Source organism: Mustela nigripes, chromosome 5 (genome assembly GCF_022355385.1).
Source record: "Mustela nigripes isolate SB6536 chromosome 5, MUSNIG.SB6536, whole genome shotgun sequence".
In the NCBI taxonomy this organism is placed as follows: domain Eukaryota; kingdom Metazoa; phylum Chordata; class Mammalia; order Carnivora; family Mustelidae; genus Mustela; species Mustela nigripes.
In genome coordinates, this window is record NC_081561.1 from 125,556,406 (window position 1) to 125,570,404 (window position 13,999).

Below are 13,999 nucleotides of genomic sequence, written 5' to 3' on the forward strand. Positions count from 1 at the left end.
AGAGAGAGGAGGAAGAAGGCTCCCTGCTGAGCAGAGAGCCCGATGTGGGGCTCGATCCCAGGACCCTGAGATCACGACCTGAGCCAAAGGCAGCGGCTTAACCCACTGAGCCACCCAGGCGCCCCTTATTTTTAGTTTTTAAAGACTTTGTCAGAGAGACAGCACAAGCAGAGGGAGAGGCAGGCAGAGGGAGAGGGAGGGAGCAGGCCAATGTGGGACTCAATTCCCAGACCCTGGGATCATGACCTGAGGTGAAGGCTGACACTTAACCTACTGAGCCACCCAGGCACCCTAATTTCGAAGACTTTTTTTTTTTTTTTAAACTCTTTCTTCCTTTTCTTTCTTTTTTTTTTTTAAGATTTTATTTATTTATTTGACAGAGAGAAATCAAGTAGGCAGAGAGGCAGGCAGAGAGAGAGGAGGAAGCAGGCTCCCTGCTGAGCAGAGAGCCCGATGCGGGACTCGATCCCAGGACCCTGAGATCATGACCTGAGCCGAAGGCAGCGGCTTAACCACTGAGCCACCCAGGCACCCTCGAAGACTTTTAATAACCAATCCTGAGAAATAAATCAGGATAAAAGCTTTTCAGAGTAACTCTAAAATGAGAGAAATACAGAATGAAATCTAAAGGAAATACACTTAAGTGTAATCATGATTCATTTCTGGGGAATGGTTTATGTAAAATAATTTTTATTTTCCCCTTGACCTTTCTCTGTGCTTCCAATTTTTATTGAACAAACATTCAGTTACTCTTCTAATTAGAAACAAGGTATAAGATAATTATGTTAAAAAGAGTTTAGATACAAAGGTCTGTGGATTCAATACCAATTTTGCTAAAATGTAAAATACTTAGTGTGTACAGTGAGTAACATGAATACAATGTACAAGGCAGAACTTGACTGAGGAACTCCTGGGATGGTAAACAACCATTGCTTTTAAAATGCAATTTTTATATTTAATCTGCTTTTTCTCAATTAGCTAACAACAACAAAAACAGGTAGAAAGAGAGGAAAATTATGAACACCGAAGAAAGCACATGGTTCATTTTCATTATAAGGAAAAAATGGCTCACACGCTAGCAAACAGAAAAATAAAAATGTTATTTTTCAATGGCTACAACAAAGGATGAATTTCTAGAATTACTTCAAATGTTTACAAGATCACAATTTGCCTATGATCTGTCAAGTATTACTAACACAAGTCACCTCCAATTCCCATAGTTTGAAGGAGGATTAGGAAATTGCAAAGTCCTTCTGGAGAAGGTGGTTTTGAACGTTCTGCTGTAATTCCCCTCCATTTGCTTTGAATGCATCTACTCTGGTCACAGAGATACGACTCCACAGAAAGCTATTTTTGTACTACCCAGGTTCTCCATCACTGCATTAAGTAGCCATATAGAAAACAGACTGCTATTGTATTCTCTTCTCCCTAGGGAGATGAAATGGTTTGCAGCTGATTTTCAATCACAAAGCAATTCTTTTGTGTACTGAATTGGCCCACGGCTACGGAGGTTGTGCCACTCACTTCCCACATGACCTCCACTTGTGGCTGCTTCCCAGTCGTGCCAGAACATGAAAACCTTGAAGGCACTTCATGTGGGGCAGTGCTCTCTCTGCTTCTGAAGTGATTCCTGGGCCAAGTCCGAAAACCCAAATTCCAAACAGCCATTGCAATGGCCAGCACACTTAAGAGGAGGGGGATAAAAGCCAGAATTTTTCTGGTTAGGAAGGGAAATGTGGTTAACCTAAATTGGACCTGGGGTACAAATGGAGGCATCGAGAAGCTCTCCCACAGCTTTGGTTCAACTATGCACTCTGCTTCTGTTATATTAAAGACACACACACACACACACAACCAAAAAGGCTCCTTAAATGGTTTGGCTATATTCAGAAATGTAATTGCTTAAAGAAGGTCTCTAGTGCTTGAAAGGACTATGTTTGAGAAGATGGCAGGGAAAGAGGGCAGATGAACAAAGCATTGCTACAGATTCTTTTGAAGAAAACTAGCTAATCAAAGTCAGCAATTAGTGCTTGCTAAATGGCCGTGAGCACATGATGAACGGTCCTTCAAAGACTTTTGTTGCTTCCTCTTTTCTCTTTCCCAGGAAGAAACAGATTATATGTGGGACTTGGGAGTCAAAAAACCTGGGTTCAGATCATGTCACTGTGAAATGTGCATCAACAAATAGTTTCCAGACACACTGCTTTCCTGCCATCCGTCATCCCTGAATTTCAGGTTTTTCCTCTGTAAAATGGGCACACGGACACATGTTATCCTTTCCATGGGTGAATGTACAGAAAGAGAGCATAAGCACACCGTAAAGTACTATCTAAGCATTTATCATTGTTGCCATGAGGTCTGCCTGACATATAGGAAGTACTTAACAAATGTTCACAAAATTACTAACAAATTAGGCTAATTATAGTGGACAAAGTAAGAGTGAATAAATAATAAATCAAGAACCCTAAAACCAGTAACAGCACTTTTGCTTACAAATTAAGATACTTGGGGTGCCTGGGTGGCTCAGTGGGTTAAAGCCTCTGCCTTAGGCTCAGGTCATGATCCTAGGGTCCTGGGATTGAGCCCCACATCGGGCTCTCTGCTAGGCGGGGAGCCTGCTTCCTCCCTCTCTCTCTCTCTGCCTGCCTCTCTGCCTACTTGTGATCTCTGTCTGTCAAATAAATAAATAAAATCTTTAAAAAATAATTAAGATACTTAACTGTAACTATTACTCTCTTCCATGGAACGAAGTTCAACATCTTAGAACCATCCCAGGGGAGACCAATGCCTCAACCACCAGAAGAGGTCACTATAGTCATCCCACATGATGAGATCTCAGGTATGGCAGAAGGACACTAACAAATGGGGTTTCGTTAAGGTAAAGAGGCAAAAAATGAGAGGTGAAGAGCCTGAGCTCTGGAGTTCAAATCTCAGCTAAGAAGTGGTCCGACTGTGAGCCAAGTATTTAAGCTTCTCTAAACCTCAGTTTTCACATATGTAAAATGGGGAAGCAGCAGTGTCCACTAGCTGGCTTTCTGTAAAGGTTAAATGAAGAAACACAGATGAATGACTTACCACAGTGTCACGTGCTCAGCTATCATCATCTTCATTATACTATGTACAAGGCAACTTCCTACAAGGGAACTAGACCGAGAATCCTCCTTTTTACAATCTGCTATGTACCCTCAGCAATGGTAGTGAAGTACGCTATGTTTTTGAAAAATGCAGCAAAGGGGGTCCCACTGTGGTCCTACATACTGACAGGCCCCCACATAGCACTAGGCTGCTTAGGTGAACCTAGATATGCCTACTGGGAGCTATGGTTCCTTGAACCAAATATTAGCAGACGTTCGAGGTATAATTCTTCATATTTTACTTACCATTCTCCGAACCATCCGGAGTCCCTGGGTTATACGTCTACATTTCTTAGCCAAGTTGTTCATGCTCTATGTTTCATTTCCAGTAAAATCTGTCTTTCTTTTTTCAAATGGAAATGTCAAAAACCCTAAGATGTGCATACGTGCATATTTTCTCTAATCTGCAGTGAGAGAAATCTTGCTAATACAGACGCTAAAGAAGTTAGAATAATGAAACACTAAGATAGGAATCCTGTGTAACAGTATATACCATGGTAAATGATGGTGGTGGTCAATGAGGCAATTGCTTCACATTCAATATCCTACTGAAATGAAATAACTGCATTTTAAAGAAATAAAACCTAACCCATAAGATGTCCTGTTAAATGAGTCAAAAAACCTTAATTCTAGATCTATATAATTAATCAAAATGATTCAACTGCACAACTATCCTACCTCTTATCACTGAGAATTTAATAACGCAGTAAATTCTGGATCTTGCCCCCCAAAAGTCATCTTCTTCACACCATGTCCCCTCTTCAGGGACATGGAAGGCCCCTTCCTCTGAGGGACAGGCTGGGCCCAGGCACCTCAGCACAAGCTGCTTCTCCAGCCTGCCTGGTGACGGTGCTACCTGCCAGCCAGCAGCGTCCTGGAGTCTACTGGGCTGCTGTAGATTGAACAGACTGTGAATCCAGCCAGAGGATAAGAGGTTGTTTTAATTGGCTAAATCTGCTATGTACTAAGCGTATGGCCATGAATTTGTAGCCAAAACACTAATCTAAAAAAAAAATGTCATGTACAATTTAAACACAAAACAAGAATGACATTTTCGCTCATCAATTCTAGTTTTGCCACGAGGGTTTTTAGCTTAACATTTTATAATGAATACCAAATCCTTACCTTTGCTGAAGTAGAATTTTCATGATATACCCCTTGTACCAAGTCCATAAGAGCACTTGCTATAAGTTCCACAACCTAAAAGACAATAAAAAACATTAAAAGAAACAATTATACAATTTTTGCCCCCGTTTCTACCTCAAGAGCCTTAGTAGCAAGACAGTATTTGTGCCTGATGGAAAAAATGGGGTTATATACAAAAATCCTGGCAAATGGCACTGCCCACCTGGATATTAAGAGTGGTGATCCAATTTTTTTTTCAGGCATAATTAAAAAAAAAAAAAGATCTTACAAGCATAACATTGAACTAATATACATGAAAATCCAGTAATAGCCATTTTGAACCTAAGCTTAAATTTTAGATAGCTAATGAAATCTTAACACGATTTATTTTCTGTATGTTTATTTCTGTCAGGTGGATTCTTTTTCAGTATCTTCATTCTGGGAGCCATTACAATGCTAATTTTCACACTTAATACAGAAAGAAAAGCAAAAGCAAAAGAATGGTTAACCTTTCAAATATGTTCATTCTGTTGTCCTTAAAATGCACTGTGGATATATTTGGTGTTGGGCCTCTGGGTCAAATGTACCATAAACACTGAAAATTTTTACAGAACTGCGATAGTGAAATCATATTCATCAAACCTGTATTATTTCCAAGGCTCAGGCTATTAAAAAAAAAAATCAAGCAAAATCAGAAGCTTTGAACTTGTTCCAGAATGTAAAACAAGCAGAAAGCAGTCTCTTTGGAACTCTGTATAATTTAGAGTTGTTTGCATAAACCATCTTAATTCAGGAGAATAAAATAGTGTTATTTACTCTAATGTTCAATGCAGCCATTTCAAACAGATTTTCCTCAAAGCTGCCCCAACCGCTTCTTACGAAGTCTTAATATCTTGTATATTTAGCTTCCTATATTATGCAGTTCCCGTATCTGATTCCCACTCTCTGCTTCCTAAAATTTAGCTCAGTTCTGATTGAATTAAAGGATTTTGTTTCAGCTTTTATCATTCTTGTAATTGAAGACATTATTAACCCAAAGGAGACAGACCCAAACAACAAGATACTTTAATCTCAGGTAACCTAGATTTAAAAAACATTTTCTTAGAGGCAAATTATATTAATTTGTGGAAAAACTTTTTTTAACAAATTTTAACACATGGACATTTATCTCCAAATTTATATTTACATTCATACTGTTTAACAAAGACAAGGCTGCTGATAGGGAAATTCTGCTGATTAAAGGCATTTTTTTCCCTAGCTCTGCAGATGGGTTAATTTGTAAGACCTATACAAAGTCTTTTTTTTTTTTTTTTAATCACATTGCCCTTTAGGTAACCAAATACTTAAGAAATATTGTAGCAATATGAGCTGCAGAGGAACTAGAAGGACAATGATCCTACAGTGTTACCAGATGTGTTGAGTTATTTAAGTGGGGAAGAAAGAAAATGAATGGATTTTTTCCCCCCAAAGGTATCAGATAAGCCCTATTCCCAAATCCAGGAGGATAGAGTATCGCCAATAGGTCTATGAAAAGATTGTAACTAAATGCCCAGCATCAGATTGGATTACAGTTTATACAAGCAACATCCCAAGATCCCCCTGATGGCTGGACACGTAATACAGATCAATCACTCACTAAGAAATGTTATGGTTTTGAAACAGTTTGAGCTCTGAGACCAGCACTGGTAAAGTGAAGAGCAACTTGTAAAGAGAAAGTCCAATGCTCAGTGTCAAGATGATGGCATGAACTTTTAACAATGACTCTGGATAACTAGACTATGCCTTTACTTCCTTGAAATTCCAGACCAGGCAGAAGCAACAGGAACATTTTATTCTCTCACTTTTTCTCTTTAATGTAATTAGCAAATATAGGCAGACCTGCACTTACAAGTTCACCATTTATAAACAACCCATATTTCCAAATAAGCCTTACTTATTTGAGCAGAACACACCTCGAAAGCCAATGTCGAGCACTGAGAAAAAAGTTTTGGAGTTCCCTGGTTAACAAGTGTTGGAAGGTAAGTGATTATGAAAAGCAGGAATAGCCTAGGGGAGTTGAGTGTTTCCCAGGCATGGGTGACTTACTCAGTGCACATGTAAATCTCTTTCCATTGCCTGAAATGTTGACTTTACTTTTAAAATTATACCAGAGATGTGTTTATTATTCTCCTTTAAAACTGTAATATTTCTAGAAAGACCACAAGACTACCAGCTACACATACTTTAACAAGACCACTTAATGATCTGAATGTTTTTCAATATATGGCTAACTAACATAGGCATTCACCTGTTTTGGTACCTGATGTACTTAAAAGTAAGAAAGAACCTGCATTTTTTTTTTTTTTAAGGATTTTTATTTATTTATTTGACAGAAAGCGAAGTAGGCAGAGCGGTAGGGAGAGGGAGCGGGAGAAGCAGGCTCCCCCAGTGAGCGGAGAGCCCAATGCAGGGCTTGATCCCAAGATCCTGGGATCATGACCTGAGCCAAAGGCAGAGGCTTATTGACTGAGCCACCTAGGTGCCCCCCAAAACACCTGCCTAATGTTTTCCCTCAGCTTCTTGTGGAGTGATTTGTTCCAGCAACCACAAATGGTAGCAAGGATGGTAGCAGCCAGAGAACCCAGAAGCTTAACTGCCAGATCTCCTGGGTCTAAGAGGCCAAGCCCCCAACTTCTTGGTGCTCTAGATAAGATTCAAGAACTTCTGTTCCTTAGGTTCAGGGGGGACATGCAAATTCATCCTTCTTTCCTTCCTTTCTTGGATTTTATTTATTCCATTGCAATAGATAGAGGGAGAGAGAGAGAGAGAGTGACCATGAGCAGGGGGGAGAGAGAAAAGGAGAGGGAGAATCAGACTCTCCATTGAGCTGGGAGCCTGACTCGCGGCTCAAGCCTAGGACCCAGAGATCATAACCTGAGCTGAAGGCGGATGCTTAACCATTTGAACCACCCACGTGTCCTACAAATATTTTCTACTCCAAAAAGAAGATAGACTAAAAGCGCATTGACGTTGGCCACTCTTAGGAGCCCAACAAATTAGAGGACTATAATGAAACAGAGCAGGCATTAGGAGCCAGAGGATCGAGACTCTACTGCAAGGCCTACTACTAATTCCATTGTGAGATCTGGGGCAAACCAATTAATTTCTCTGAGTTTGGGGTTTTCCCAACTATAAAATGAGGGAAGTTGCAAACTATAACTCTTTAAGGTCCCTTCCAATTCTGATTCAGAGCTTCTAGAAATACAAATCTTAGTATTCATAATTAGGCATGTAAATTTGAAAACTGCTTTTTTGTAAACTTTGATGAGTCATCTTTGCTTAGATTATTTTTAGCTGTTCTCTTCACATGGACCTTTCTCTGTATCTGAACTCTGATTACTTTCTTTGTCAAAGTGTTTGCACCCAGTCGCCCTTGGTTTCAATACCTAGAAGCATAATGATACATAATGGAAACAATTTCCATTTTCTGAACTGTTCCCTTTTTTAAACCATTATAACTGGTAGTCCACCCTACCAGCTGACAAAAATGTCCTCCGTGGGTTAATGAAAGGTCAACACTGCTGAATTCTGGGTCTTGAATGGCTCTAATGCTGGGGAAGAATTCACACTGCTGGATTCAGAATGATATCAGGTTCAAGTGCAAAGTTGAGTCAAACTAATGGCTCCACTTGGATGCATCGCTTCCTCTCTAGGAGTGAATGTGGAGGATATGTAGAAGAGAATCTGTCACCATTAATGTTATGAAGTTTACTTTAGCTGTCTAGAAAGTAATCAAACAGGAGATAAGTCTCTTTATTTCTGCATTTCTGGAGGGTGCAGGAATGGCAGAAATGCCTACCTGCACGTGCAATACCAAAATGATTTTCTCTACCATTTGTCCTGTTGAAATCTCACTATACAGCAATGCTACATACTCTCCCCCAATCTTCTGAGTAACACCCTAGATTTCAGTGAGCCAGAAGTGGTAACTTCAGACTGTCCATGTTATGAGCTGGCTTCTTGGACCATCCTGTATGGAATACATTTATTATTACTATTATCTTATTGAGCTGTAATTGATGGAATGAATTTCTTTTTTTTTTTTTTAAAGATTTTATTTATTTATTTGACAGAGAGAGATCACAAGTAGGCAGAGAGGCAGGCAGAGAGAGAGAGGGAAGCAGGCTCCCTGCTGAGCAGAGAGCCTGATGCGGGACTTGATCCCAGGACCCTGAGATCATGACCTGAGCCGAAGGCAGCGGCTTAATCCACTGAGCCACCCAGGCACCCGATGGAATTAATTTCTTAAATGGTTAATTTAAAGGACAAATTTCATCAGTCTCAGGGGAATATGTAATTGATTCATTCTTTATCTTTTGGCAAGGGTAACTGCAATTCAAAGATTTTTCTTAACTGAAAAGCAAAAGCGATGTATATACCCTTGCAAAAGGTGTTGCAGTGATTATGCCCTCATCTGTACTAAAATTCTTAACATAAAAAACAGGAAATGGGAGAAGTAGGGGCAGTAGGAGAACAATGACCAAAAGACATCCTCACACTGCTGTACCAAGATATCTGTAATATCTTCTTAAGGAAAAGAAAAAAGCTGGTTATAAAACAGAAAAGCACAATAGAAATTTTTAAAACAAAATGAGGTCAATCTATGTATTTATATACGCTGAGAAAAAAGTCTGAAAGGACAACAAAACATTAATAAGAATGATAATGTTAGTGGTAAGCTCCTCGATGATTTTTAATTAAAAAATGTTCTTTTTTGACTTTTCAGAACTGCTTAAGTTTATAATTGCTAAACTTGTCATGGCTGAAATTTACAATGTACTACATTTTCTGCCTCCTTTTATTGTACTGCTTTTATGATCAGGTAAAACAATAACCCTATTTCCATGGGCTGGGGTGGAGAGCTGGGAAGCATGCTCTGCTTTTCGTCTCGGATAGCCTTCCTGAGCTGGGTCCACAAACCGATTTCTGGAAAATATCGATCAATCAATAGTCCTTGGATTAGCAAAAATAAGATCAGTAAGTGGTGGTAAGCCTTCTGTGCAGACAAGCTGCGCCTCTCTCAATGAACGTGATCGAGGAGTACTGTCAGTTAGCATTTGTCAGACAGAACAGTCTCAACCGAGTCGTAGGTGGTTAACTAGTAAACCAGACCACTGGAGAGGACCAAAGGATCACCTATCCCAAATTACAAGTAAAATATAGCTGTATATTTAGACAAATGCGGCTCAATGAAAGCTCAAGCCAGCATAACCCGAGGTTACATAGTAAGGTATAGTACGGTTGTATTTTAACTCACTTAAAAAAGGCTGCTATGTACTTAACCTGTTTGGTATATAGAAACCGTGGAGGCTATTACAGATTTATAATCATCATTCAAAAACTTGAGCCGGAGAGGTTACTTTAATGACAGTTTTTACTACAGTGTGGAATGACAAGACAACGTGTGATCCATCACTCTATTTAGGAGGCAAATGAACCCACAGCCCCTCAGCCTTTACTACTCTTAACAGCTGCTAGCAAAGGAAACAGTCATGTGCGTGCACGCATCTGCAGTGCTGACGGCATTAATTACACACAAATTTATTACACTCCTTCCCCCACCTCCAGGAAGAAACAGCAATGCATGAAGCAGTAGCAAAGGTAAAACGCCCTTAGGGAAGAATTAATCCTTATATACATCTTGGGAGGAACAAAAGACATATTTAGCGTAAATATGTCCTTTCCAAAGAGCTTTGATATTTCAAGGGATAGTTAGGTTTTTTTTTTTTTTTTTTTTTTTTTTTTTAAGATTTTTTTTATTTGACAGATACACAAGTGAGCAGAGACAGAGAGAGAGAGAGAGGAGGAAACAGGCTCCCTGCTAAGCAGAGAGCCGATGCAGGGCTCCATCCCAGGACTCTGGAATCATGACCTGAGCCGAAGGCAGAGGCTTTAACCCACTGAGCCACCCAGGCAGCCCAAGATTTTATTTTTAAGCCACAAAAACTATACTGTTGGGAAAAATGCCTTACAGAAAAACAGCCGAAGAGCCTGCTAATAGTAACCAGGGCGGTGAGCTTCACGCTTTCTTTAGGTCCTCTTCCAGCAAACTAAGCATCGGAGAGATGCATTTAAAGATGGAAAGATTTACTTATGCCACCAAGGTGAGGTGGAGGAATGGCTGAAGGAGCAGCGCTCTCCCACAGAGACCAATAAGAACATCTAACATTTGTAAAGCACTTTATCATTTACAAACTGGGTTTAAGCAAACGACTTTGTTCCAGGTGGACTCAGTCCCCAGTGCTCAGCCAGAGCTTTCAGGCTGGCAGCCTCAGTGGAGACAAGACCTCTGAAGAACACAGGGATGAGCGCAGTGGCCAAATCAGGGGTAAATCTACTCACCCACCACCTGGGCACAAACAACCCAGATGAGCCCTAATCTGCATGCTGATTAATATAAATGAGTAGCTTTAATAAAGCCATTGATGAAGTCTATGAAAGAGTGGTTCGCTCCACTCCTTCCTATGAGACAAGGACCAGGTTTAATGAAGACAATGATGAAAGGTCTGTTGTAATAAACACATCACTGACTCACAAGAGTTCTGGAGGAAGCTTCTGGGCAGGCTTTTTGAAGGGGGCCTTTTCAATGCTGCCAAATGTGTAAGACCGTGCTTATTTGTGGGAGGGAGAGCAATCTGTTCTAGTGAGCTGGAAGTTCTTTCTGGCTAAGGGGGAAGAGCAGAGAGAGAAATGGCACAACCAGTAGGACAGGTGCAGCAAAAACTAAGCAAATTGATAATCTTAATTTTTAATTTAGAACAGCTGATACATTGGTTGATCGCCTCTAACTACTGGTAACATTTGTCAAAAAGGGCTCAGAAAATTCAGTGAGCTGAAGAAAAGTTTAAAAATCACTTAAAAGATAAAACTTAAAAGAAATGGGCCACAACTTCAGGAAAATGGCTTGAAAATGCAGTGTTGAAATTTAATACTATATTGACTAATTCATTCCATAAACATTTGCTGATAGTTCACTGTGTTCCGGGCACTGTATGAATGAAAATAGTTATGATCTTATAAATGACATTACTTTGTCACTGACCACTTAGAAGGTTAATACATAGATGAGCTACATGACCCTGGGCCAGCCGTATCACTTTTCTGGGCCTCGGTTTGCTTATCTAGATAAGAGGGATCTGCATTTTATCAACAGTAAGTCCCATGACCAGAAATGCGTAACTGTGTAGCTTATACATTTTTTATTCATAATAATTGTAAGGATGCCAAAATATGATTTCTTTCTTTCTTCTTAGATTTTATTTATTTGACAGAGAGAGAAATCACAAGTAGGCAGAGAGGCAGGCAGAGAGAGAGGGGGAAACAGGCTCCCCACCAAGCAGAGAGCCCGCTGTGGCGCTCGATCCTAGGACCCTGAGACCATGACCCAACCCAAAGGCAGAGGCCTAACCCACTGAGCCACCCAGGTGCCCCTCTTTATTTTGTTTTTAAGATTTTATTTGAGAAGCAGAGAGAGAGCGTGAGAGAGCACATAAGTAAGGGGAGAGCCAAGGGGAGAGGGAGCAGATTCCCCACTAAGCAGGGAGTCTGATGGGGGACTCTATTCCAGGACCCTGAGATTATGACCTGGGCTGAAGGCAGAGGCTGAACTGACTGAGCCACCCAGGTGACCTGGATTTCTTTCAGTAGCAATGATAGAGTAATCCAAAAATACTGAGTTCACTTTTTCAATGAAGGTGCATGGTTACTGTACTGTTTACTACTAAAGAACAATCTTTTATTGACTTAAACAGTGACTAGGTTCCTGAAAAAGTTTTTAATTTAAAATACTTACACCAAAATGAAACTTTTCATGAGAAATAAAGGAAAAGAGATGCTTTCTAGTGGGTTAAAAAAAAATTTGGTTGTGCTAAATAGTTTGCATTACTACAAAAACTGTACATAGTTGCTGGGAACTGAATGCTTAGTCATAAAAGAAAGTAACTGTAACATCAGAAAGCAGTTTAATTGCTATATTTTTCACTATCTCCAACACAGGGATTTCTGTATATGAAGTTTATTGTAGTCAGGATGTTCCACACTTAGCGGCACTATTACACATTGTTCTGACAAGTTCTCAGAGAGAATTATGTCTGCTATTTCAGTGATGTGCTCTCTTTTCCCCCATGTGGCTGATAACCTCCATTTTGCTTTCATTGCTTCTTCCTTTGATGCCACTCTCAGTGATGTTAAGTGATATTTTCCAAGTGTGATCTTACTTAACAGTTAATCCCACCTTTGAGAAACACAAGTTCATGATGTGAAAACTTAAGCACACCAGAATCGTGGTACATTATTTCACTCAGCTGAAAGGATGCTGCTAGCTAGAACATGGACTAATACTATGAACTTTCGAGATTTTTAAGGCTGCAGCCACAGAGGAACTATATTTTATATTATTACACTGTACATGCATGCATACATATGTATAAAAAATGAGTGAACATTTTCATAAAACAAAAATTTCATTATCCCTCTATTTTCTGTGTTTCATTAAAAAAAAGTGTTGATAATGATTTGCTAAAGTGATTTCACTACCCACCAATAAACAGCATGTGATCTGTACTTTGAAATATTACCTTATATTATGCTGATATGTCATGTATAGCTCCTACCTTGGTTAGCCATCTTAACTGCACCCAAGGTCCCCAAATTTTTGACAGGCAGTTTACACATTGTTAATTCTGAAATAAAGTTAATATATATAAAGGTGTTAACTTCTTTATCACTTTATTTCAAAAACATTTAAATGTGGAACTAAAACAGAGGCAGAAGTTAGGTTAAAACAGAATCATTCTCAGGTACTATGGGATATAGTGTTAGGACATATTTCCATCTTGATTTATACACATCACTAATATTGACTTTTAGCTTTGATCTTACTAGATAAATGAAAAAACTAAACCACATTTGGCCAGAGTTAAAAATCTCAGGATTTTTCTAAGATTCATACATATATCTTGCAAATTCCTGGGATCCCATTTCTTTTGGATAACATTGTTCAATTTTTAGTTCAATTAGTTCCTCTTCAAACTGGGCTACATTAAAAGACAGATGTTTGTGATTTAGAGACATCCCAAGGTTTGCACTTCAAAGGCAACCACAGAAATAAAAGCATGACTCATATGCATTAAAATCCACGCATCTTGTCTAAAACTGTAATTGTATTTCTTCCAAATACCTTTGCAGCTCTTCAAAATCTGTGAATCAATGGAATTCTAAAAATAACTGGCTCTACTGGTACTGCCTTCTAGAAAATTAGTTAATACTTTTTTTTCCCTTCTCCTTCAAAAAACCATGTAGTAGAAACTTTAGACTGGCTGCATGGTACCCTTGAATCAAACAATGGATACTCTTGGATTAGAAATTCTCCAATCTGCAGAGATACAATTGGTTTTTTTTTTTTTTTTATTGTTGTTGATACAATTCACATGAAGACTGAAAATAGGTGATATAATTGGCTTTTAAACTGGTACTTTAAACTGGCAGATGGAAGAAATTCCCTACTGGTCATCAACTTCCTGGTGGACAGACACTCAGAGAACTGTCCATTGTGCACGATGGCATTTCACCTTCTTATGGCTTAACACAACAAACACAAAAAATTTTATTGCATTACCAATTGTTGTTCCAATATGTGAATCAGTTGTATAAGTCATAACTATTTCAAAATAAATTTGCACAACTATCCCTTCGTTTAATCA

The 13,999-nt window shown here is 39.2% G+C and overlaps 1 protein-coding gene across 2 annotated transcripts in view; it reads right to left on the bottom strand.

Moving 5' to 3' along the window:
- PDSS2 (decaprenyl diphosphate synthase subunit 2) overlaps window positions 1-13,999 on the bottom strand; it is a 259,962-nt gene that overhangs the window by 73,630 nt on the left and 172,333 nt on the right. For both annotated transcript variants that reach the window (XM_059401140.1, XM_059401141.1), the window contains exon 4: window positions 4,260-4,334. In XM_059401140.1, the coding sequence (XP_059257123.1) occupies window positions 4,260-4,334 (75 nt within the window). The remainder of the gene's footprint in view (window positions 1-4,259; window positions 4,335-13,999) is intronic.